General features: G+C 32.3%; 1 protein-coding gene across 2 annotated transcripts in view; it reads right to left on the bottom strand.

Moving 5' to 3' along the window:
* Positions 1-1,719: 1,719 nt before the first annotated feature.
* Positions 1,720-23,819, bottom strand: part of RBM46 (RNA binding motif protein 46) — a 35,732-nt gene continuing 13,632 nt past the window's right edge. The window contains exons 4-5 of one of the 2 annotated variants that reach the window (XM_032412793.1): positions 10,883-10,942; positions 1,720-3,545 (exon numbers count right to left, since the gene is read on the bottom strand). In XM_032412793.1, coding sequence (XP_032268684.1) covers positions 10,887-10,942 — 56 coding nt within the window. In that variant the 3' untranslated portion in view covers positions 1,720-3,545; positions 10,883-10,886. The remainder of the gene's footprint in view (positions 3,546-10,882; positions 10,943-23,819) is intronic. The other variant, XM_032412792.1, reaches the window with a different exon arrangement.

Raw genomic sequence — 23,819 nt, 5'->3', positions numbered from 1 at the left:
TAGTTATATCCAAATAACATCAGCTACCATTTGAGTGCCTTCTACTTGCCAGGTATTTTTAACATTATAAGATGTATATCACCATTTTACAGATGGAAAAGTATGGCCCCGACAGATCAAAAACTGTCTTTAAGTTCAAAGAACTGTTACTTGGCAGAAGTGGTAATCCAATATGATAGCCAAAGCTTACATATTTTCCATCATATTACTATGGATCTCCAAATACAGTGTGTGGCTGGTAAGCTCTCTCAATTGTTTGTGGCTTTGTTTTTTAATGAAAAATGCTATGTGGGAACTTGTAATTATGATTATTTGGGCCATTACAAACATTCCTATGAAAAACTATATTAATGTGTTTTCTTTTGGTTTGGAATCTGAGTCACCTCCATATCCGAAGGGTATTAGCACAGTAGCTGACTAAACACTCTATGTGTTTGCCAAAGGAGTGACATGAACCTGTAAATCATGGTAATTAAACTGCAAGATCTACACAATCTATGTCAGGAAAAAAAATTAATTTTGGTTAAGTATAGTATCTATGCTCATTTAAATTAGAAAATCTAAGGCAGTAACCTGGAAAGTTAAGTACTGCATATGGTTATATGGAATGATCATTCTAGAGGGTGAAAAAAAATGAGACTACAGTTGACCCTTGAACAACAAACACAGAGGCTGGGGGCACCAACTCCCCCGCCCCGGCACCAACCCCCACATAGTCAAAAATCCACATATAACCTTAGACTCCCCCAAAACTTAACTACTAAGAGTCTGTTGATCTGAAGCCTTACCAGTGACATAAACAGTCTATTAACACATATTTTGTATGCTATATGTATTATATACTGTATTCTTACAATAAAGCTAGAGAAAAGAATATGTTTATTAAGAAAATCATAAGGAAAATAGATTTACACTACTGAACAGTATAAAAAAATCCTTGTATAAATGAATCCGCCCAGTTCAAACCTGTGTTGTTCAAGGGTCAACTGTAATTTACTCTCCATACAACTTCTGCTAGAAACTTAAGCTAGAAGAAATATTTGCAACCATTTCATATTCTACGTATGCAAATCCCATGTCCTATGCTGCTACATAATGAGTTAATCAACAAAGTTAACGTCTGGTATCTAAGAGTGGAAAAATTTTTGTCCCTGATTATCAATTATGTAAACCATCATTAGAAATTCATCATAAATGTACATTACCAAACCATTAAACAGTCAAAATGGCTGGATTCACTAAGTATTCATAAATAAAAGAAGGAAACTTCACTGGCTTCATCAACAAAGTATTTCTATTGGCTCCTGAAAAGGATTTTGGTTACTATGTTTCACAAAACTAACAATTTTTTGTCTGCAATGTGCTTTGCTTTGGTCCCATGGACCATGACCAGAGGACCATGGCCTCTGAAGAGGTCAAGGTGACTGTGAGAGCTAACTTTTTTGTGCATACTAATAAACAAAAATAAAACACATGCATATTAGAAGCATCACATATTTAATGTCAAAGAATTTGAATTCAAGTACAAAAATTAAACAACACATGATTTCAACATTAAAAAACCGGAACACTTATTATTCAAACAACTATACAGTGAATATCAAAAACACAAAAGAAGCATAACTATAAAAACCTGAAATACATTAACAGCAAAATTAAAATTTATTTCTATAACAAATAATTAACTAAAATATTTATAGTTATTTTCAAGGACCACAATGGTAGACTGCTTTTCCTTTAGTACTGCATAAAATTTGTATCTTAATCTTTTTGCCCTTCATTTCTTTATACATAATAGTTAGATGCTTCTGGTTATATAACTGTTATAATCTCTAATACAGATAAGTGATCCTTGGTAATCAAATCTAGTATAACGATCGTCTGCAAGTGCTTAAATATTTGTGAAATACTATTTGGCAAAGTTATTATGCAAAAATTTAACATAAACTATTGGGTTCTACTGCCCTCTCAGGAATTAGAAGTATTTAAAATCCCAAAAGTTTAAAAAGAAGAGTAGTTTGCTATACCTTTATCAAGAGAAACCACTGAATAACTTTTTAAACTTAGCATTTTTACAAGTTCTACAACTGTAGGTTATTCTCAATTATGGTTGATGTTTACTATGTTGAAATAAATATATATTTATCATTTTAAAACTAAATGTGCAAACCAATTCTAAAATAAAACAGTATTTTAATCTGCATGCTTTACAAAGAAACTTGCATACTCATGTTTACAATATCTTCTTCAGAAGAATGAGGCCTGATTGGAGATATATAGTCGCTGTCCAACATGGCTGCCATTAGCAAGTGATATTGTTGGTGACAAGGGATAGCTTGGATAAGAATAAGGCCTTGAAGTATAAGGAAGCACGCTGGGAGTCCCAGAAGAGAGAGTAGTACTAACAGGGGAAAGACTATTTATTGAGCTGCGACGGAAATTGTAGTCTGTAAATAAATACATGAACAATTATGCTGCACATCTTTATGGATACAAATTTAATTCAAAGAGACAAAGCATTAAAACTATAATCACAGTTTAACATAATGTTCTAACATTCAAAATCCTGCTAATATTATCTCGCTGGTAAAGACTATTTCAACATTCACAGCATTGCAAATCCTGATAGTTTTATCAGTCAGTCCTGTTCCTTTCACTGACACAACACTTCAGAGATCTTACTAGAATGCATTCTTGGATATCTTTTACTTGCATATCTATTAATTGTTTTGTGTGTTTTTGATCACAGAAAAAAGAGAACCTCTGATTTCTCTTGTTCCACAATGCAGCTCCTTTTAAATTTGGTTCTGATGCTAAGGCGTAGTCCATGAAGAAAAGATAAAAAACAGCGAATTCATATTTGCTTATTTTTTTAACTGTATTAGGCATCAAACCAGCAGAAACATCCTCCCCTGGACTGCAAAAACATTTGGTGTAAACTAACTGTCCAATATTTCATTATTTTATTTATTTAATTTAACATCTGTATAACTCAATACACCAATTTAACATTAGTGTTCCTATTTGTACCATAAAACAGTAAAATGAATGTTTATAAAATAAACTTCAAGAAACCATTATCAACTTATAGTACTGAAAAATCCAAAAATTAAAACCAAATTATTTTTTTAAAAACCAGTTATATTTGAAATATTACTATTTCACAATAAACATTCATCTTATGCACCAATAATCTCCTGCTTCATTAATTGTAATGTTTATATGTGTGTATGAATATTAAAGACCAAAATTGTAAATCCTGTACTTTCCAAAAACTCAACTATGTTCTTTTGGGTAGAATAAGCCAAGGGTCTAACAATGACTATAAAATGACTATTTATAAAAGTTACGGTGTTTTTAGGAATGGAAGAAAAGGAATTAGGTAATCTAATGTACAAGTCAAGTTTTTTCTATATTTTCCTGGTTTTATAGATGAGGCCTAAAACATATGAGCATTAACTTAATGTTGTCCTGGGACTTAATATTTAGCCAACAGGAATGAGATCAACTGCAGGAGAATAAGCTCAAGCAACATCAGTAAGGACCTAGGTTAAGAAAAAAAATGGAAAAAATAAAAATCAGTTAAATATAGGTTTAATTTCTAGCACTGCAAAACTCTAACTTGATTAATTTTATAATCTTTTTATTTTTATTAATGGTACCATAAAATCAATAAAAGCAGTCTGTTCCAAGAAGACAAATACATTTAAGATATCCAGTTCAAAATATTTTCAGTATTTTGAAATTGGATAAGGAATTACTTTGATACCATTTGCTTTTCTAATATCCAAAGTAGGATAAATAGATTATCACAGAATTGTTTTTCTTTTTTTTTTAAAAGATTTTATTTATTTATTTGAGAGAGAGCACATGAGAGGGGGGAGGGTCAGAGGGAGAAGCAGACTCCCCGCCGAGCAGGGAGCCCGACACGGGACTCGATCCAGGGACTCCAGGATCATGACCTGAGCCGAAGGCAGTCGCTTAACCAACTGAGCCACCCAGGCGCCTGAATTGTTTTTCTTCTCTTAAAGGATCCACTATGCCTAAAGGGTATGGTATTTAGTATTAACAGAAACCTTAGTGCTCCTATAATTCAAATTAATTGCTTAAAAAAAAAGTTCTGATCCTCTCCTCTTAAAGAATATTACACAAATACAGTCAATTCCTTATTAGACATGTATGTATGATACAACTAGCTCTTTCAATTTTTAACAATGTGGTCATAGACTATATGATTCAGAGGAGCAGATCTTTAGTTACACTTCTGTAGGTGGGGAAAATGTAGTTTTCAGAGAAATCACTTTCATTTTGGGTTTATATCCATGCGACAGTTAATGCAGCCTATTCACTGAAATGTAGATAAAAGAGATATATATCTTCAGGGAATGATTTCACAAAGAAGATAGCCAGACAATTGGCTACTGGCATAATACTTGGGTCTGAAAATGGGCATTTTAAATAGTCTCCTACTGTAAACCTTTAATTTAAAAATACACTAATCAATTGTCGTCTTCTCACATTTCTAAGGAAACTAAATTAAAATACAAAATTAAAAGTTGACTTTGATGACCTCATTCACACAGGATAAATCAAGAGAAAACAATTTCCCCCTAGTACTACAAAGGTTAGGAAATGAAAAGCTTCAATGTTCATAAGATTTTACAAGCATTTCAGAAAAAATTTTATTATAATATAAGAATCTAAATATATTCAGAAAAAATCTGGGTAATTAGAAAATATAATACATATCAAACTTAAGATAGTAATTACTGGCATAAACCTAGATGAATTATGTTTTCCTTAGATCTAACATATATCACAGAAAATAAAAATCAGAAAGCATCACTGATTTTTATGAAATAAATGAATAAGTGAGTCAGAATTCCTAGCATATACTTACTTGCCCACCCCTGGTTTTTCTTCCCAATGAATATCCTTAGCTCTTCAATCCCACTGTTTCTGTCTCAGACTTGGATCTGTCCTCCCCTTTCCCCTTCTTAAGGGAATGATAGAGCCAATTTCAGAATTTAAGTTTTACACTGATAATTATTCAACTGTCTTAATACTTTTTAAACTGAGGTAAAATTTACATACAGTGAAATGCATATGTCCTATGTGTTCATTTCAATGAGTTCTGATAACTCTATAAACCTATGCAACCAACACCTAAAACAAGATAGAAAACATATCCATCAATCCAGAAGAAGCTCCTTGTGCTCCTTTCCAGTTAATAGCCCTTCTGTTGGAGGCAACCACTTTCTGATTTCTCACTATAGCTTAGATTTGTCTGTTCTGGGACTCCATATAAAATGAATTTTTTAAGAAATTTTAAGCCTAGCTTCTTTCTCTCAATATAATTTCTAAGACTCATTATGTTGTGTATGTCAGTTTACTCCTTTTTATTGTTCAGCAGTATTCTGTTGTATGTATACACTGTAACATTTTTTTATCCATTTAACTGTTGACAGATAAATGTGTTAGTTGTTTCTAACTTTTGACTATTATGAATAAAGCTGTTACGAACATTCTTATACAAGTCTTTTTTGTTTTGATATGTTTTCATTTCTTTTGGGTAAATAACTAGGAGTGAAACTGCTGGGTCATAGGGCAGACAGATACTGCTCAACAGTTCCCCAGTGTGACCATCCTACATCCACACCAGTAAACTATCAGAGTTCTGGCTGTTCCACATCCTCACCAACATTCGGTATTGCCAGTGTTTTGAATCATAACCTATTCCAGTGATGTGAAATGGTATCTCATTTTGGTTTTAATTTGGATTTCTCTCATGACTAATAATGTGTTTAGTCGCCCATTTGAACATGTTCTTTAGTAAAGTATGTATTCAAGCCTTTTGCTCATTTTTATTGGTTTGACTTTTTATTGTTGATATTAATAAAATTTTTAACTAATCAAATTCTCTAATTCAAAATCATAAACCCGGGATAGGTTGGTCCTCATAAGTCTCTAATTCCAACCACCTCTTTCACTAAAGAATGACACAGACAAAAGATGGTTGATTAAGTGACTGCTGGATACTCTCACAGTTAGATGAAGAAAAATGAATTAAAAATTAGGTCTCCTAATTCCTAGGAAAGTATTATTTCTACTTGACCAAGCTTTTGCACTCTGGCAATCTTCTCAAAACTGGGTTGAGGAAAGTGTCTCAAGACGTTGCTACAGACAGGGAGTAGAAATACAACAGATGGTGCTCTAAGCTATCTGGCTGCTGCTTGCACCTACCCACCCCCACATTTTCCATTTCGACCCACAGAGCTCTGCATTCCCGTTTTATATGCTAAATGTTATCTAAGAATGCCACTTGAAGAAAAGACCCTTTTGCAAAAAAAAAAATACTACTAATAATAAAACAACTTGCTCTAATGTAATGATTAGAGATAGCATTTTGATCAAATCGTATAGAATTTCATATTTATAACATGAATGAATACAAACATTTTCAGAGAATAACTTTGGTCTATATAGCAAATAGGCTTAACCTTAAGTGCCAATTCTCATCAAGCAGTAATGGCTCAAAGGACCCCAGATTCCCAAGGATTCAGAAGCTGTGGCTAGGACAAGCAGAGTAACTGTTGGGCCACTGACCTGGGAGCGAGGGCAGAGACTGGCAGCACATTCACCACCTGTTTGTCAGTCCCACTTTTGTAAGTGATAATTCGGTCTACTACCTTTCTCTGTCTGACACAAGAGATAAACACCACCAGGATGCTCCTCAGTGAACATCTAAGCAATGGATATACACTACTTTACTCCATTTGTGTCTCATTTGTTTGTTTCTAATTCTCCTACACATCTTGGCCAAACACCATGGATTCTCAAACTGCTTTTCTGCTTCATGTGAAGAGGGAGGAAACCCTTAATGGAGACTTTAAATTGAGTTCAAAGTGTCTTCTTATGCTTATTTTGGCTATCTTTTTCTTCTGGTTTGTTTCTGACCGTATTCATTAATTTTCCATTAATAAGTACATTCCTCATAATTCTCGTTAACTATTTTTTTCTTCTCCTTAACTATTTCAGTTCTACCTTCACATCCTCTCCCTCTTTTTGATGTATGCTTAAGTGTACAATTCAGTGGTTTTTAATAGATTCACAAAGTTGTGCAACCAATACCACTATCCAGAACATTTTTATCACCCTAAACAGAAACTCTGTACCTATTAGCAGTCACTCCCCTCCCTCTCCCCCAGGTCCAGCAACCACTAATTTTTGTTTCTATTGATTTGCCTGTTCTGGGTTTTTGATATAAATGGAATCATACAATTTATGTTGTCTTTTTTAACTAGTTCCTTAGCATTTGTTTTCAAGGTTTACCCATGTTGTAGTATATATCAGAACTTCATTCCTCTTTAGATCCCTTGCGTGAAAACACCACATTTTGTTTATACACTCATCAGTCAATGGACAGTTAGGTTGTTTCTACCTGTTGGCTGTTATGAATAATGCTGCTAAGGAGTAATGTGTACAAAATTTCATGTGGACATATGCTTTCAATTCTCTGGAGTAAATACCTAGAAATTGACATGCTGGGTCATAAGGTAGTCTTATGTTTAACTTTTTGAGGCGACTATACTGTTTTCCAAGACAGCTATACGGTTTTCCCCTCCCAAAAGCAGTGTATAAGAATGAAGCCCCTGATATTCTGATCTATGAAATACATTTCCCATACCTGTAATACATATTCCATACCTTTAATACATATTATAAGTACTTCTTTAGATTTCTATAGGATCTTTATTAAAATTTTTGAAAAAATACCATTTCGCCATTTTATTATTTCAATTTCTAACATTCAAACAGGCCACGACTGAAATAACTCAGTAACTTTCTTTCACTGAACTCCATCTGCCAAAGTGTTAACACTTGTTAACACAGCATTGTATATACACAGAACATAAAACATGGCTGGGTTCAAAGAGAGATTTAAAAAATCTATATTATAGTGTAAATGACATTTATCATTTATTTTATACTTTCCATACTAGTAAAGAATTGTCAAGAACTAACGGTAAAGCAGAGGAAGGAATTTTCAAAATTGCTAATTATTAAACAACTCATAACCTATGACATATTTAAAAATCATTAACTAGAAATTTTTAAGTGATATTTTTGGCTACAACAAATTAGTTATTATCAAATTTACTGGCATTTTTATCTCCTTTACTTTCCCTATTACAAAATTAAATTAAATTTTGACCAAAACAAGGTATTTTTACCCTCTACTTAATTTTTGCTATAGGCAACTGATAGCAAAGAGCAAGAAGTAGACATGAAATGACCAATGTTTTCTTCTAAGACTAGGCTCACAGAGTAGCTTAGGACAGTTTTTCTGTTTTAAGATGATTTTTAGGAGGTATGTTAATCTTAGTAATGATGGCTTGCATTAAGAGTGAAAGTTATTATCTCTAACTCCTTTTTTATAAAGTTCTAGTTGGTTAGTTCTCTGTTTTTACTAGAGCAATTATATTTTTCAGATTCAGTTTTGGGGAAAAAATCATCTGCTTTTGTTTTTAATTAAAGTATTTTCTAAATTTACAATATATTTTCTATATAACTTTGAAAGAGTGATTTGAGTTTCAAATTCTTACTGTGAAACTTTGACAGTATATAACAATTTTCATAAATGTAATTGTCAGATACCTGTACTTTTATTTTTAAGAAATTACTACTGTTTCATTCTAAGTTATCTAAAGACTATAATTTAAGCTTTCAAAAACAAAGGTTTGAAATTCTAGGAAAAGCAAACTAATCTATAGTAATAGCAATCAGATCGGTGGTTGCCTGGAAAAGAAGAGAGAAGGAGGAACAGGTTACTGCAGGGGTGACAGAAATATTTGTTTTCTTGATTGTGATATCATTTCACAGATGTATATATAAACCCAACTGACCAAAGTGTACACTTTAAGTGTGTACTTTATTGTATTTCAATTATACTTCAATAAGGTTATAAACAAAACCCAAGTGTTTGAGGGGCGCCTGGGTGGCTCAGTCTGTTAAGCGTCTGCCTTCGGCTCAGGTCATGATCCCAGGGTCCTGGGATCGAGCCCTGCATTGGGCTCCCTGCTCGGCGGGAAGCCTGCTTCTCCCTCCAACCCTCCCCTGCTTGTGTTCCCTCTCTTGCTGTCTCTCTCTGTCAATTAAATAAATAAATAAATAAATAAACAAACAAACAAACCCAAGTGTTTGAGTTGGTTTCAGTGTTTCCCAACCTATATCCCCGTACAATTCAAGTACCTCAAAACAAGAATCCCTTAGCCAAATAAAATCTTGAAAAAAATTTAGTAAAACTGGATTTAACACTTACACAGGTTGCTACTACAATGATTTTCAATATGCTAATAAGCATTATGATTTTTCCTAGGGCAGTATATAGTACACAACTTTTCCCAAACTCTTTTGACCTTAGGAACAGTTATTTCACTGACCAACTTTGCAAATCACTTTGGGAAGAATTTTAATGGGGCTAATATGTAATAGGGAAACATTAAAAACAAAACAGAAATATTCTTGAACTATGTTAAACACAGTGATTACAAATTCAAGTGCCCTCAGAGGCTAACATGTAACAAACAAATGAAAAAAGAACTCAAAGAGGACCAAATGTAAAACAGGTGTCTAGCTATTTGTACTGAAATTAAATCTAGTTGCTTTCCTTTCAAAAAAACAAAGAGACCAAACAGACCATATCTAGAGCTTCCAGTTTGCTACCTTTGTTTAATAGATTATATCAAATTCCTTTTAAAGATAGTTTCTAAACCATTTGGAAGAGATTAATAGAAAGGCAACCTATAAGAGAGGAAAATTACGATCTGAGTGCTACAGTTTATCTAAGCTTCAGTATGACTCAAAAATTGCAGCTCACTAAAAAAATTATCTGGGCAAAAGTGAAGAGAAGATAAAGGTCTTAGGAAAGATAGCAACTCTTTCAAATTTCATTTCTATCAGTAAAATTAGTCCTCATAATTCAAAATTTGAACTATAGAATCTTGTAAGAAAAGGTATTTCTGAGAATAGCATCACATATTCGAATTTTTAATGTTAAGATTAAGATCTACAAAATAAAGTTATAAGCCTCAAGCATAATAAATACATTTCCTTGTATCTGAAGTATGAGTTCTATTAATGAGTTAATATTTATTGAGTACTTATTAAGTGCCAAAAATAACTATACAACATCAGCACTACTTAATCCTTATAAAAGCCTTACAAAACAAATAGTATTATTTTCCTCTTTAACAACAAGGAAATTGAGGCACAGAAAGATGAAGTTTTAGCTTCCTTAAGAATACAGAACTAAAACATGGATTCTACCCAGGGAACCACAACATTTCTTTTTGCCTCAACACGTGAAAAGGAATTTGAATGAAAGTAATCTTTATTCAAACTATAAACTACCTTTAACATTCTACTAAAACTTATCCTCTCAGTACCATGTTGGAAAAACTAGAGTGAATCCTGGTAAATAACTTTTATTCTAAATTGTATCAACAATAACTGTGGTTTTATTTGTTCAAAAAAACAGATAAGAAATTTTCAGATAAGCTTGAGAAATGCTGAATAATCTACATATAACACACTCACTCCAACATCTACGTTAAAATACTGTTTGCCATCTGCGGTGGTTCACAACATACACTAGTATGTTATAAGCTTTGAGAAGAACCTGAAATATGGAAACCAGTTTAATTTCTTAGAACTTTGCTTAATGAATCTATGATTAACAAAGCTATTATAACCAAATATTTCACAAGCTTCTTTAGACAATTTTAAATATTTCTTCTTATAATCATAAGAAGAATAATTTATAACTGGCTTTCTGAAAACTAAATATATCACTTAATATTCCTAAAAGACTTTTTCTTACCTGTTTATTTTCTCCAAATTCTTCTACATAGGTCCAGGCTGAAGAGATTGTGTTCCCTGTCTGTAAGCAGTGAAGACAGAAAAGAATTGAGTCTTTAGATTGATGTTATCCCTAATCTTGGAAGTCCATGGAATCCTTGATAACTTTAAAAACCTTCTGATCAGTAAATAGGAAAATAAACTTAAAGAACAAAAGAAACAAGTGACAAATAATTATCATTTCTGAATCTCGGCAAAGATGAACAAAGAGAACAGTACTTTGATATATGAATGAAAAGTATGAGTTAATACATAATCAAAAAAAAAAATCTTTCTATACCAATTAAGTCCTTATTAGTTGGTTTTTCCAAGAAGTACTAATAAAATAAAGGACTTTAAAAACAAATAAGATTGCCCAATTTCTGATAAGCAGACAGCCCAAAGAATCTAAACAAATTTGAAAAATATCAAATATCCTTTCCTTCTGTCATAAAAAGAGATAGATGGCCAAAATAATACTAAGCTTAAAAAAACATGTTGCTTATTAACAGCTAAACTTTATCTACTTGAAGCCTAATATAAACATATATAGTACAACTTTGGACATCCATACATTTTAGTGGTTAACTTTATATCCCTTAAAGCTTTCTGGTAGGGATGTACATCCAACCCTATGCTAAGATATTGTGCAAAAAAGTATGAACAAATGAAAATGTTTGATGATCCACATAGAACTACAGATTTTTAAATAGCCATCTTAAAGATTTTAACTCAGTAGAAAAAATAGTCACAATATTTTCTTGATATGTACATAATGAAATTAGGTAACCTCAATCAACCCTCCTGGTGAGAATTAGAAAATGCAGGTAATTATTAAAAAGCAAAAGTACTTATCAAAAAGCACTGAGAAGGACCAAGGAAGACAGTGAAGAATTATGGCACCATGATTTCGGATAAGAAGGAAACCCAAAATAGTTTTCACATCTTTTGGAGGTGTGTTTCCCCTAGAAGGACTGACCAATTCTGAAGACGGATCTGACAGTCAACGGAAGATAACAAGAGACAAATTTCTGAGGATAAAAGGACAAAATCAGAACTGAGGAGCTAGTGATAAGGCATGCCTGGAACCTGAATAAAACTGAACTAGAAGTAGACCAACTTTAAAAGAAACTAAATTCAACTTTAACTCTTACCAATCCCTGCCTGGATTAATAAGGCAATCTGTGATTGCCAGTCCCTTGGCCATCTTTCTGAAGCAAAATAAATCTTTCCTGAAATAAACATAACAGCATACTAGCTTTCAAACTGTCCCTATATTTTTCATAGACAATATCTGACATTCAATCAAAAATAACCAGTCATACAAAGATAAAACAATGTGACCTAAAACCAAGAGAAACAACAGTCAACAGTAACTGATCTACAGGGAACTTAGATAAAGTTTTCAGAACTGGATATTAAAATAACTATGCCTAATATGCTCAAGGAAATAAAAGACTAAAATTTTTTAAGGAAAAATGTAAATCATAAAAGAGTCAAATGAAATTCTAGAACTAAGAAATAAATCCAAATAAATGGTTTTATCAGCATGTTAGACACAGATTTAAAAAAAAAAAAAAAAAGAACCAGACAAAAGGCCTGAAGAAAATACACAGACTAAACATATAAAAAAGTGGAAAATGCTAGGGCGCCTGGGTGGCTCAGATGGTTAAGCGTCTGCCTTCAGCTCAGGTCATGGTCCCAGGGTCCTGGGATCGAGCCCCGCATCCAGCTCCCTGCTTAGCGGGAAGCCTGCTTCTCCCTCTCCCACTCCCCCTACTTGTGTTCCCTCTCTCGCTGTGTATCTCTCTGTCAAATAAATAAATAAAATCTTAAAAAAAAAAAAAAGTGGAAAATGCAGAAAGAACATAATAGATACATGGAATACAGTAAAGAGGTCTAACATAGGTGTAACTGGAGTACCATATAAAAAGGAAGAAAAAAATGAGACAAAAGCAGTATTTGAAAACAGAATAACTTAGAACTTTCTACCACAAGTGAATAACATTGATCCACAGATTTTAGAAGTGGTGAAAAGTCTCAATTAACATAAAAAACCAAGAAAATAGTATGTAAGCCCATCATAGTGACACTCCCAACAATCACAGATAATGAGAAAACATTAAAACTCCCTACAGGGGTGACGAGAATTTATGTTCAAAGGAACAATAAGTAAATTACAGCTGACTTCTCGGCAGAAACAATGGAAACCAGAAGACAGTGAGTGGAATTATAACTTCAAAGGACTGAAGGAAAATAACTGCTGATCTAAATATATATATATAAATATATATATCCTTTCAAAAGGTGGGTGAATCAAAGACATATTCAGGTAAACAAAACTGAAGTAATCTGTCATAAGCATATCCACACCAAAGGAAATACAAATGAATGTTCTTTGGGCAGAATATAATCATAGTGGAAACTTGGAGATGTAACAGGAAATGAAGAGCAAAGGAAATGGTAAATATGTAAATGGTAAATGAATACAAATGTGTATGAACAAAAAACTATTATAATTAGGTATGTGGGGGTTAAAATATACAAGTTTAAAACTTTGGAAATACCAGGGTGTAACTGGGTGGCTCAGCCAGTTAAGTGTCCGACTCTTGATCTCAGCTCAGGTCTCGATCTCAGGGTCATGAGTTCGAGCCTTGCATTGGGCTCCATGCTGGGTGTGGAGCCTACTTATAAAAAAAAAAAGATAAAACATACGGTAATACCAAGACACTATGGAAATTGGAAGAAATAAAGTGTACAAAGGTTCTTACACTGTTTAGAAATGTGATAAAAGCATTAATATTAGACTTCAATAAGTTAAGAATGCAAGTTGGGAGTCTACAAGGTAATCACTAAAAGAATAGTAAAGACTCTACAGCTAATACAGCTAAAAGAAGAGAAAGGGGCCAAGTAATCGTCTATCTAAAGAAGGTCAGAAAAGAGAACAGGGCAATAGAACAAGGAATGGAAAGCAAATGGCAAGATGAGAGATTCTAAGCAAATCAATAAGTACATTAAATGCAAGCTGACCAAACACTCAAAGAACAGACTTTCAACAAAAACAACAGCAACAAGAACAACAACAACAGAACCTAACTATATATTGGTCTCATCTTACGGCTAAGATACAGGAAAAGTAACAGTTACAAAATGGAAAAATATATAATATGTAAACTAACCAAAAGACAGTTTATAAGCTTATGTTAACATCAGAGGAAGTACAGTACACTTTAAGGCAGGAATGCATGATAGAGCTAGAGTGACAGTATAATGATAAAAGGTACACTTCACCAGAAAAATATAACAATTCTAGATTTCTATGCACCTAATATATAACCTCAAAATATAAGAAGCAAAAACTGACAGAACCAAAGGAGAAATAAAAATAGACCCATAATCACAGTGGGTGGTTTTTATAACCCTCTCTCAATTACAGAATGAGCAGACAAAAAAATCATGAAACAAAAAGAAATTTAAATATGACTAACAAACTTGACCTAACTGAATTGTGTGCCCCAAAAAGATATGCTGAAGTCCCAAATGCTCACACCTCTGAATGTGACCTTATTCGGAAATACAGCCATTGCAAATGTAATTAGTTAAGATGAGGTCATAGTGGAGTATGATAGAGCCTTAATCTAATATGATTGGTATCCCTACAGGAGTAGAGAAAACAGAAAGGAAACTGCCTTGTGAAGACAAAGACACACAGAGAAGACAATATTACAACAGAGAAAGTGACTAGAGTTATGTATCTGTAAGCCAACAACTCGAGGACTGCTGACAACAGAAGCTAAAATAGGCAAGGAAATTCTCTCCTACTGGCTTGAACGGGAACATGGCCCTGCCAACACCTCGATTTTTGACTTAATTTAGCCTTCAGAATTGTGGGCGAATAAATTTCTGTTGCTTAAGTCACCCAGATTGTGGTACTTTGCCACAGCGATCCTCGTAAATACACCGCAATTAACAACTGCAAACACATTCTTTTTAAGCAGGCATGGAATATGTACATTAATTGGTTGATAAAAATCAAAAGGACTGAAATCATACTTTCTGATCATAGTAAAAAATATATATAAGTAACTACAAAAATTCCCGTATGTTTAGAATTTAGAATTTCTCATGTTCAAGAAGAAATCAAAACAAAATATTTTGAAATAAATTATAAAAATAAAATACAGCAAAACATAAGTGTTGCAGCTATAACCATACTTTAGGAGGGAAATTTGTAGCCTGAATATGCATTATTATAGTAAAAGAAAGGCTGAAAACTCTAAACTAAAGATGGTTTCCTAGATGATATTTCACATATTCAAAAAATATATCACACCAATTGTATAAAAACTCTTCCACAGAACAAAGAGAAAAAACTTCCTGTTTTTAGGAGGAAAGGTAGGGGCTAATCTCACTAATGAACACAAGTGTAAAATCCTAAAGAAAATATCAAAAACCAAATTTAGCAACACATAAAAAGGATAATGCATGATGACCAAATTGCACCTGTTACAGAAATACAAGGTTGATGTCACATTGAAACACCAATGCAATTCACCACATTAAAAGAATAAAAGATGAAAATTATGTAATTATCTAAGTATATACAAAAAAGCATTTGATAAAATTCATCACCCAACTCATTCTTGGTAAAAACTCTTAGCAAACTAGGAATAGAAGGATATGTCCTTAATGTGACAAAGGGCTTCTATAATAAAAGCTACAACAAACATCACACCTTAATGGAGAAATAGTGAAAGTTTAAAAGGATGCCTTTTATCATCATTTGTATTCAATGCTGGATTACAGGGCAGTAAGGCCTATAATATATCCAGCAGTATAGCCAGTGCAGTAAGGCAAGAGAAAAAAGAAAAGTATAAGGATAGAAAGGAAGGAAAAAGCTCCTTATTTGCAGTTGACATGACTGTGTAGGTAGAAAATTTAAAACAACGTAGGATCAAACCATTAGAATCAAATAAATAGTTTTATTCAATACATAAAAAATAAATTGTATTTATATAAACAGGAACAATCAGAAATCAAAATTAAAAGGCACTTTTACAATGGCATTGAACAACATTAAATACCAACAAATCAATCTAATAAAAGATGTAGGAGAAATTTACACAGTAGACTACTGAGTATTTGGAAAAATTAAAGAAAGCCTAAATAAATGGAGATCTATAATGTTCATGGATCAGAAGTTCCAATATTATAAAATGTCATTTCTTTGCAAATTGATCTGCAGATACAATTCAATTTTAATCAAAGTTTCCAGTAGGACTTCTTTTTGGTATAAATTTGGTATAAATTTATAATCTAATTGTAAAATTCATATGGAAATGTAAGGGCTGAGAAGAGCCAAGATAATTAAGAAAAAACATGTAAATATGTTCTCTACTAAATATTAAGACTTTTCAAAGTTATGTAATTAAGACAATGTAGTAAATTAAATTAGATCAATGGAATAAAGAATCCAGAATAAGGCATGTATGTGCATATAGGTGTGCATGTGTGTACATTTACATCCATACTCGATTTACATTAAAGGTGGCACTTCAGAATCATGGGAAAAGGGTAGTCTTTTCAATAAATAGTACTATGTAAATGATTATACATACTGAAGGTAAAATAAAACTTGAACATGTACTTCACACCCTCACTAAATTTAAAAGATAAAAAAATTTCTAAAATATAATATAGGAGAATATTTCATGACTTTGAGGTAAGCAATGATTTCTTAAGCAGGACACAAACAAGACTAACTTTAAAAGATTGATAAATTGAATCATACTAAAATTAAGAACTTCTCTATTTTTCAAAGTGTACCATGAACAGAGTAGAAATAAAGTAGAGTAGTAAGCCACACAGTAGAAGAAGGTATTTGTAGAAAATATACCCAACAAGGGGCTTGTATCTTAATAAAGGCAAAAACAAGCAACGCACAACAATAAAGAGACAAGAAACTTAAAACAAGAAAGACATTTCATCAAGAGTGAATGAATAAAATCTTTTTTAAAAAAAGAGGGTATCTTAATGCCCTATAATCCAATTAAAGATGTTTGATATCATTAGTAAACAATGATATAAAAGTTATAATCTCGGGGCGCCTGGGTGGCTCAGTTGGTTAAGTGACTGCCTTTGGCTCAGGTCATGATCCTGGAGTCCCGGGATCGAGTCCCGCATCGGGCTCCCTGCTCAGCAGGGAGTCTGCTTCTCCCTCTGACCTTCCCCCCTCTCATGCACTCTCTATCTCATTCTCTCTCTCAAATAAATAAATCAATAAAATCTTTAAAAAAAAAGTTATAATCTCAATGAGATAGCAATATATACTAACCAGAATGTTCAAAATTTTCAAAGGTTAATAATACCCAAGTGTTGGCAGGAATTTGGAACAACCAAAACCCATATGCTGCTCATGAAGTGTAAATTTATATAATCACTTTGAAAAACTGGCATTATTTACTGAAGTTTTAAAAATATGACCCACTTTTATTCCCATGTATTCAACAGGAATGCATGCAAGAATATTCACAGCATCATTATTTGAACAACACAAACTGAAAGCACCTCAAATTTCTATCAACAATAGAAAACAGCAAATAAATCCTAACATTCTGTTGGAATATTACTATCAGAGAGAGTGAATGAACCATACTGCCACATCCAACAACATGGACCAATCTTTATTCATAAGCATAATGTTAAAAGAAGCCAGACAAAAGTATATAAAATGCTGTATAAATTTCAAAAACACAGAAGTCAGAAGGATGGTTTGGGAAGAAAGAAGGTAATATGTGCGTCAGGGTACAAACGAACAAGCTTTTTGGAGTGTTGATACTTTATGTCTTCACCTGGTAGTTAAACAGATGCAGTCCCTCTGTAGTAATTCACAAAGCTTACAGTCATGATTTGTGGACTTTTCTGTCTGTATGTAATGTAATAACTTACTAAGTTAAAAAAAAAAGTGGGGAATTACAATAGCTACCATAGTGATATACATAAATAAGAAACTGATCATTTATAATTATGATTAAAAAATAAAACTATTCATAACACAGTTATCAAAATAAAATAAAAATGATTCAGAGTAATTTAAAAACTATAATGGTGATTTTCAGTAAAGACGCTAACTGAAATTACTATTAAATATGGAACGAGTCGTCCTTCCATAAGGCCTTCACATACTATGACCTGGAGTTTTACAATTAATTTTTTGTTAATCTTTAGTTAAGTTTAAGAGGAAAAAATGCTGGCATTTAAATTATCAGTCTAGAACAATTACATTTCTGTTAATGTACAGAAGAGATGATGACAATCTTCAAAGGAAAAGTAAAAACCATCAGCAGAATCTCAAGTAAATGTCAAACACAAGGTTACTACTGGTGCTTTGTCATTTGTTAGCGTCATTCCTTTTAAAAAGTACAGACTGTTAATAAATTTAGTCTAAGAAATTATTTCAAAAGAATTTTTTTTTTTTTTAGTTTCAGGTATACAACATAATGATTATTCAGTAAGGGATTATTCAGTAATCCAGACACAAGGGAAAAGCTAGAGAAAAGAAAAGCATGTCAAAAAGTCAAGAATAAGAATAGGATACATTAAACTTCAAAGATCAGAAACAGGATCTTGTTTTCTATAAAACTACAATCATTAGATACAGTATTTTTAGTCTTCTGTTATGTAGGAATAAAAGCCAAAAAAAAAAGATAAACTAGGTAAAATTCTTACTAATTAGGGTATTTATTTTCATTATATCCACTAAGACCTAACATTGTAGATATGAATTGTTCTATAAACAACACTACATCAAAAACTAATGATGTAATGTATGGTGACTAACATAATAAAATAAAATTTAAAAAAAATTTTTAAAAGTCACTTAAAAATAACTGTATAAGCATACTGTGTATCTTTGAAGATTTCACTGGTTTTCAGTTTGAAGAAGAATTCCATATAAATTTTTAAGTAACTGGTACAAAAAATGAAGAACTGTGTTTCAGACTTTGGGTATGGCATACTGCTCTTTCTTCTTTTCAAAACAGAAAATAACTGAATGCACAGGATTCCAGTATATTCCAACTTCTATATTAGCAACCTGAATTTTCAGGGTTTTTCCTGCCTTTAGAAAACTAAACTGAAAGAACTCCATCTTCTTAGTCTATACCTGTTTAGAAGAATGAAGAAGAAATGCAAGCTAGTATAGTAAGTTTAGAAATAACATACAATAAATAAGCTATTGCCAATTATTTTCCATTTGTGAAGTCTTAACAAATGTTATAGATGGCACTAAATGTAACTATGGCTTATGTAATAAACTTAAGAAGTTATCATAATGGTTAATAAAATTATAAAACTGTAGTAATATGATCTATTATATTCCATACTACTACAATCAAAATCTCCTATTCTTCCACTCTCCAAATTTCATTTATAAATACATATATATAACATATACATCTTTAATATAAAATAATCCATGACTCAAGTCTATATTTCAAGGATTTCACTATTTTGAAATACTCATTTCATCAGCATTTTAAAAACTATATACTTGTAATTTCTACTTAATTGAACTATAAGTATATATCATCCTGTTAACCACCATTCATAATGTAATTGTTCTGTGTTTATACCTACCAACTCCATATCTCAGATATTTCTTTTCCAATATCACTTTTTTTCACTTCCTGCTCAAAGCATAGTCTTTATCTTTCCTAAGAATCTTTATCTTTTAATCTTAGAGCATGTTGATAATTTTCAATTATTTGAAAAGCACTATATGCTAAATATTAAAGGAGACAGTACTAAACTATATAAACGCAGTAAATAATAACAATTAAAAAAAAAACACATACAAAGTCCCTTGGCTTTACAATCCTGAGGGATCAAAAATTTTATAATAGTAAATAAACAGTAATCTAAAAATTACTATATTGTTGAGTAATATTATAAAGAACAAGTCATCCTCAGCAGTTACTATGTCTAAGAAAAGCTTAATATAAGAGGTTAAGTAAATGAAAGTAAGTAGAAGAATATTCCAAGCAGAGTGAACAACACTAAGAAAAGCCTGGAAGTGCCAATGAGCATGATAAATTCAGATGATCAAAACAAGAGGTATTTGTCTATGGTTAGGTAAGATGGGGAAAACCAGGAGAACATTCTGAACAAGAGAATGTGGATTTCAGAGGACCTGATCATACCACAATAGCAAGCCACTGCTGGTTCCTGAACAAGGAAATAACAATGAAAAAACATAGATACAACTGGAGTGAAAGTTTATATGGTTGAATTATGTGTTTGAGGTGTTTTGAGTATAATCAGAGAGCAAATGAGAGTACCAAACAACAAGAGACCATGAAATAGATACAAACAAACTCTGCCTATTTGAAATTCTGTCTAGCATCTCATAGAGTTTTATAAAACATCATCTGCCCCCTTGACACATATGCTACTGGTTGTCAGTGTTCATCCTAAACTTAAAAATCCCAAAGTTACCTTGTAAACAAAATATGTTCACAAGATCTCTGTAATTTAGAATGATTCATTTAGGTTTGAGACAGATGTCCTAGGTCCACACTACACTGAAGTGGTCTGATATATGGGCTTGTAGGACTGGTAAAGATAAACTGTCTCTGAAAAGGATGTAAAGCATGGAACAAAGACCCATCTCCTTCTATTTTAATTTTTAGAAGAATAACTGGCCAATAATATCCTACAAGTTCACAGTTTGTTATCAAATGTTTAACATTAGACTCAAGTCAGTTTTTCACTTGAATCACGTGATATTACAAAGACCAGCAGCTAAGAGCATACGGCCTCTTAGCTAACTGGGGGATCCTGGACAAACGATTTAATTTCCTAAAGGCTCAGTTTCTTCATTTGTTACCAAAAAAAAGTGTAGACATTAAAGTAATATTTACCTCAAGGAAGTGTCAGAATAATGTATTATAGAAAGGCATTTAGCATAGTACCTATATAAGTGTTCAAAGAATCTTAACTATTATTATTACTAATAATATTCATTATTATAAATGATTAGAAACTGTTTTCTTAGATTTGTTTTCTGAGTAAATGTTATTTTTCAATACTTATATGGCACATTTTTATATACAAAAGGCACTATTGTGGGCCTTTTAACATTTTAACTCATTTAATATGTACCATTACCCTACGAGATAAATACTGTTAACATTCCCATTTCACAGATGAGGAAACTAAAGAACAAAGAGGTTAAAATAACTTTTCCAAATAAGTAATGAAGCTGGGATATGAACTCAGGAAATCTGGCTCTAAATGCCATGCCCTTTTAGTCTAGGAAGCCTATATGCTATACTAAATTTAAAGTATTGAATTTCATTTTGCTGAAATTCTTTCTAAATGTAATGTACTATTTCCTGACCCTGACCCTCTCATCTCAGATTAGGTCAGGTCATCCAGTTACATATTCTCAGACACCCTGTACCTCTTCAGAGTGTTTATCAGAACTGTAACTGAGTATCTTCCTCATAGAAGGTAAACCCTATGAAGGTAGCAACTGGATCTGATTCACTAGAGATCCTCAGGACTTTATAGACAAAGTACAGTGTTCAGTAAGTATTTATTGAATGAACACACATATTAACAAGGATTAACAATCAATCAGCTGCCAGGAGGAGTGAATAATAAACAAAAGGGTTATTCATATGAGAATAAAAATGCCAAAACCAAACTTTCTTACGTTAAAGTTTCGAAAAGCACATTTTTCAGAAGGCTTCAAAACTGCAAGGCTAATCTACTCTAAGTGATGTTATGGAAGATAATTCGGAGTTATAATAGTATAGTAAATAAAGGAAATAGTCTTTCCTTTCCCCATACATTTCTTTAACAGTATAAACAGATTTAAAACAAAGGTTATTTTTTTTTTTTCTTTTTTAACTGAGTACAACAGAGCTTTTAGTACTTTAAACACTTACATGGTTCTGGGTTGTATTAAATCATAATATGCCCCCCCCCCGAAATTTTCCTCTATTAGACCTAATTCTAACCCCTGGACTTCATATTAAAGTCTTTTTCCTATGTGCCAGCTCTTCAAACACTTGAAGGCAGCAATCATATTTCCCCTGTAAATATTAGTATTTATGGACTAAAAAGCCCCAAATTCTTCAGTTGCTCACTGTCCTACTTCGCATTAGAGTTTCCAAGTCCTCCCTAGTTGTCAAGAATTAAACAAACCCTAGTGCTCAAAAGAAAACAAAACATTTCACATATAGTCTGAGCAGGATAAAAATATTTGGTCTGGAAACAACACAACTTTCCTATATTACTCTTAATTATATGAATTTGAGAATCTCTAGAGTACAACTCACTCTAATTTTGATAAAATAATTCAAGTTCTTAACTCTTGGCTGGTTGGCTAACTTTCATTCATTTTTTGCCAGCTTATTTACTTAATCGTAAAAGAATGTTATACAAAAAGAAAAATATATAAAATATAAATGTACAGTTACATTATTTACAAAATAAAAATATGTACTCACCCCCCAGGCTTAGAAACAGAAAATTATCAATAACTTAGAAGTCTCTCTTGCATCCTTTCCAATTTCTCCTTCTAACCCTTAAAGTAATCATGATCCTATTTTTTAAGTGTTAATCATTCCCTTGCTTTTCTCTATGGTTTTGCCACATATTCATATACCCCTAAACAATAAATTGTTTAGTTTTGCTTGGCTTTATTTTCCTACTCATAATTTCCCATTGCTTCAATTCTTTCAATTTAAAATTTGAATCTTGGGGTGTTCTGGATGGCTCAGTCGGTTTAGCATCTGACTCTTGATTTCAGCTCAGGTCAGGATCTCAGGATCTCAGGATCTCAGGATCTCAGGGTCATGGGATCAAGCCCCAAATCAGGCTCCCTGCTCACTAGGGAGTCTGCTTGAGATTCTCTCTTCTCCAACTCTGCCCCTCCCTAGCTCGTGTGTGCTCTCTCTCTCTAAAATAAATAAATAAATCTTTAAAATTTGAATCCTTTCGTATTTTATACATTTTTAATAATCCACTTCACATCTTTCATAAAATGAAGTAAGGATTAAAGTGAATAACCTGTCCATTACCAGCAAAAAAAAAGAGATAAGACAGAGGGACGATGAATATTCTACTTAAGTCTGTGCACTCCACCAGCATGAGAAAATGCCATCCTCCCCAACAGGAAACTGAGCTGAGGAGAAGTTTCCAACTTTTCCTAAGTTGGGTTTTATAACAGGGCTTTAGAATGTATGTAAAGTCCCTGAATTGATGAACCATACATGTAAACAGCATCCTGGGATAAATAAATATAATTAAATAAATAAGCCAATTATACTTGGATTATTAAGTTTTGGTTTATTCATACCTCATATCTAAACATAAATATTTGAGAGTTGACTATAGAATTTTTGTCGTAGAAACGAAAATGAAATTTTTCTTGTCATTGAAGGAAATGAAAATAAAAATTACCTTAAAATTCATTTAAAATCTTAAGGCAATGGAATCATTCCCTTAGTTACCAATTCAAATGAAAGAGTGCCTGACATCACCAACCTACTTTCTGAAGTCTTAGAGGACTGATGAAAAAGCTTGTCCCATCTCCCTCCCCAAGTCATGTTCACTAATGTAGCAACTCCTTCTTGTTTGCACATGAACTACAATAAATACAAATAAATAAATAAGTAAAAATAAAGTACAAAGGTTTTTAAAAACCAACAGAAGTGAAGTTTTTTAAAAAACACTGGTACATAAATAAAAGTAGATGATTGCAAAAAGAACAGAAAAAGCACAGATATCCTAGCTGCATTGCAATACAAGAAGCTAAAAAATCTTGTCTACTACTAAGTAAATCATAGGATAAAAATTTAAGAAATGAAAAAGGAAAAACAATTATGACTATTTCATATTTGTAAGTCCCC

This window comes from Phoca vitulina, unplaced genomic scaffold (genome assembly GCF_004348235.1).
Source record: "Phoca vitulina isolate PV1807 unplaced genomic scaffold, GSC_HSeal_1.0 scaffold14, whole genome shotgun sequence".
NCBI classification, from domain to species: domain Eukaryota; kingdom Metazoa; phylum Chordata; class Mammalia; order Carnivora; family Phocidae; genus Phoca; species Phoca vitulina.
This window is presented reverse-complemented; position numbering and strand designations above follow the sequence as displayed.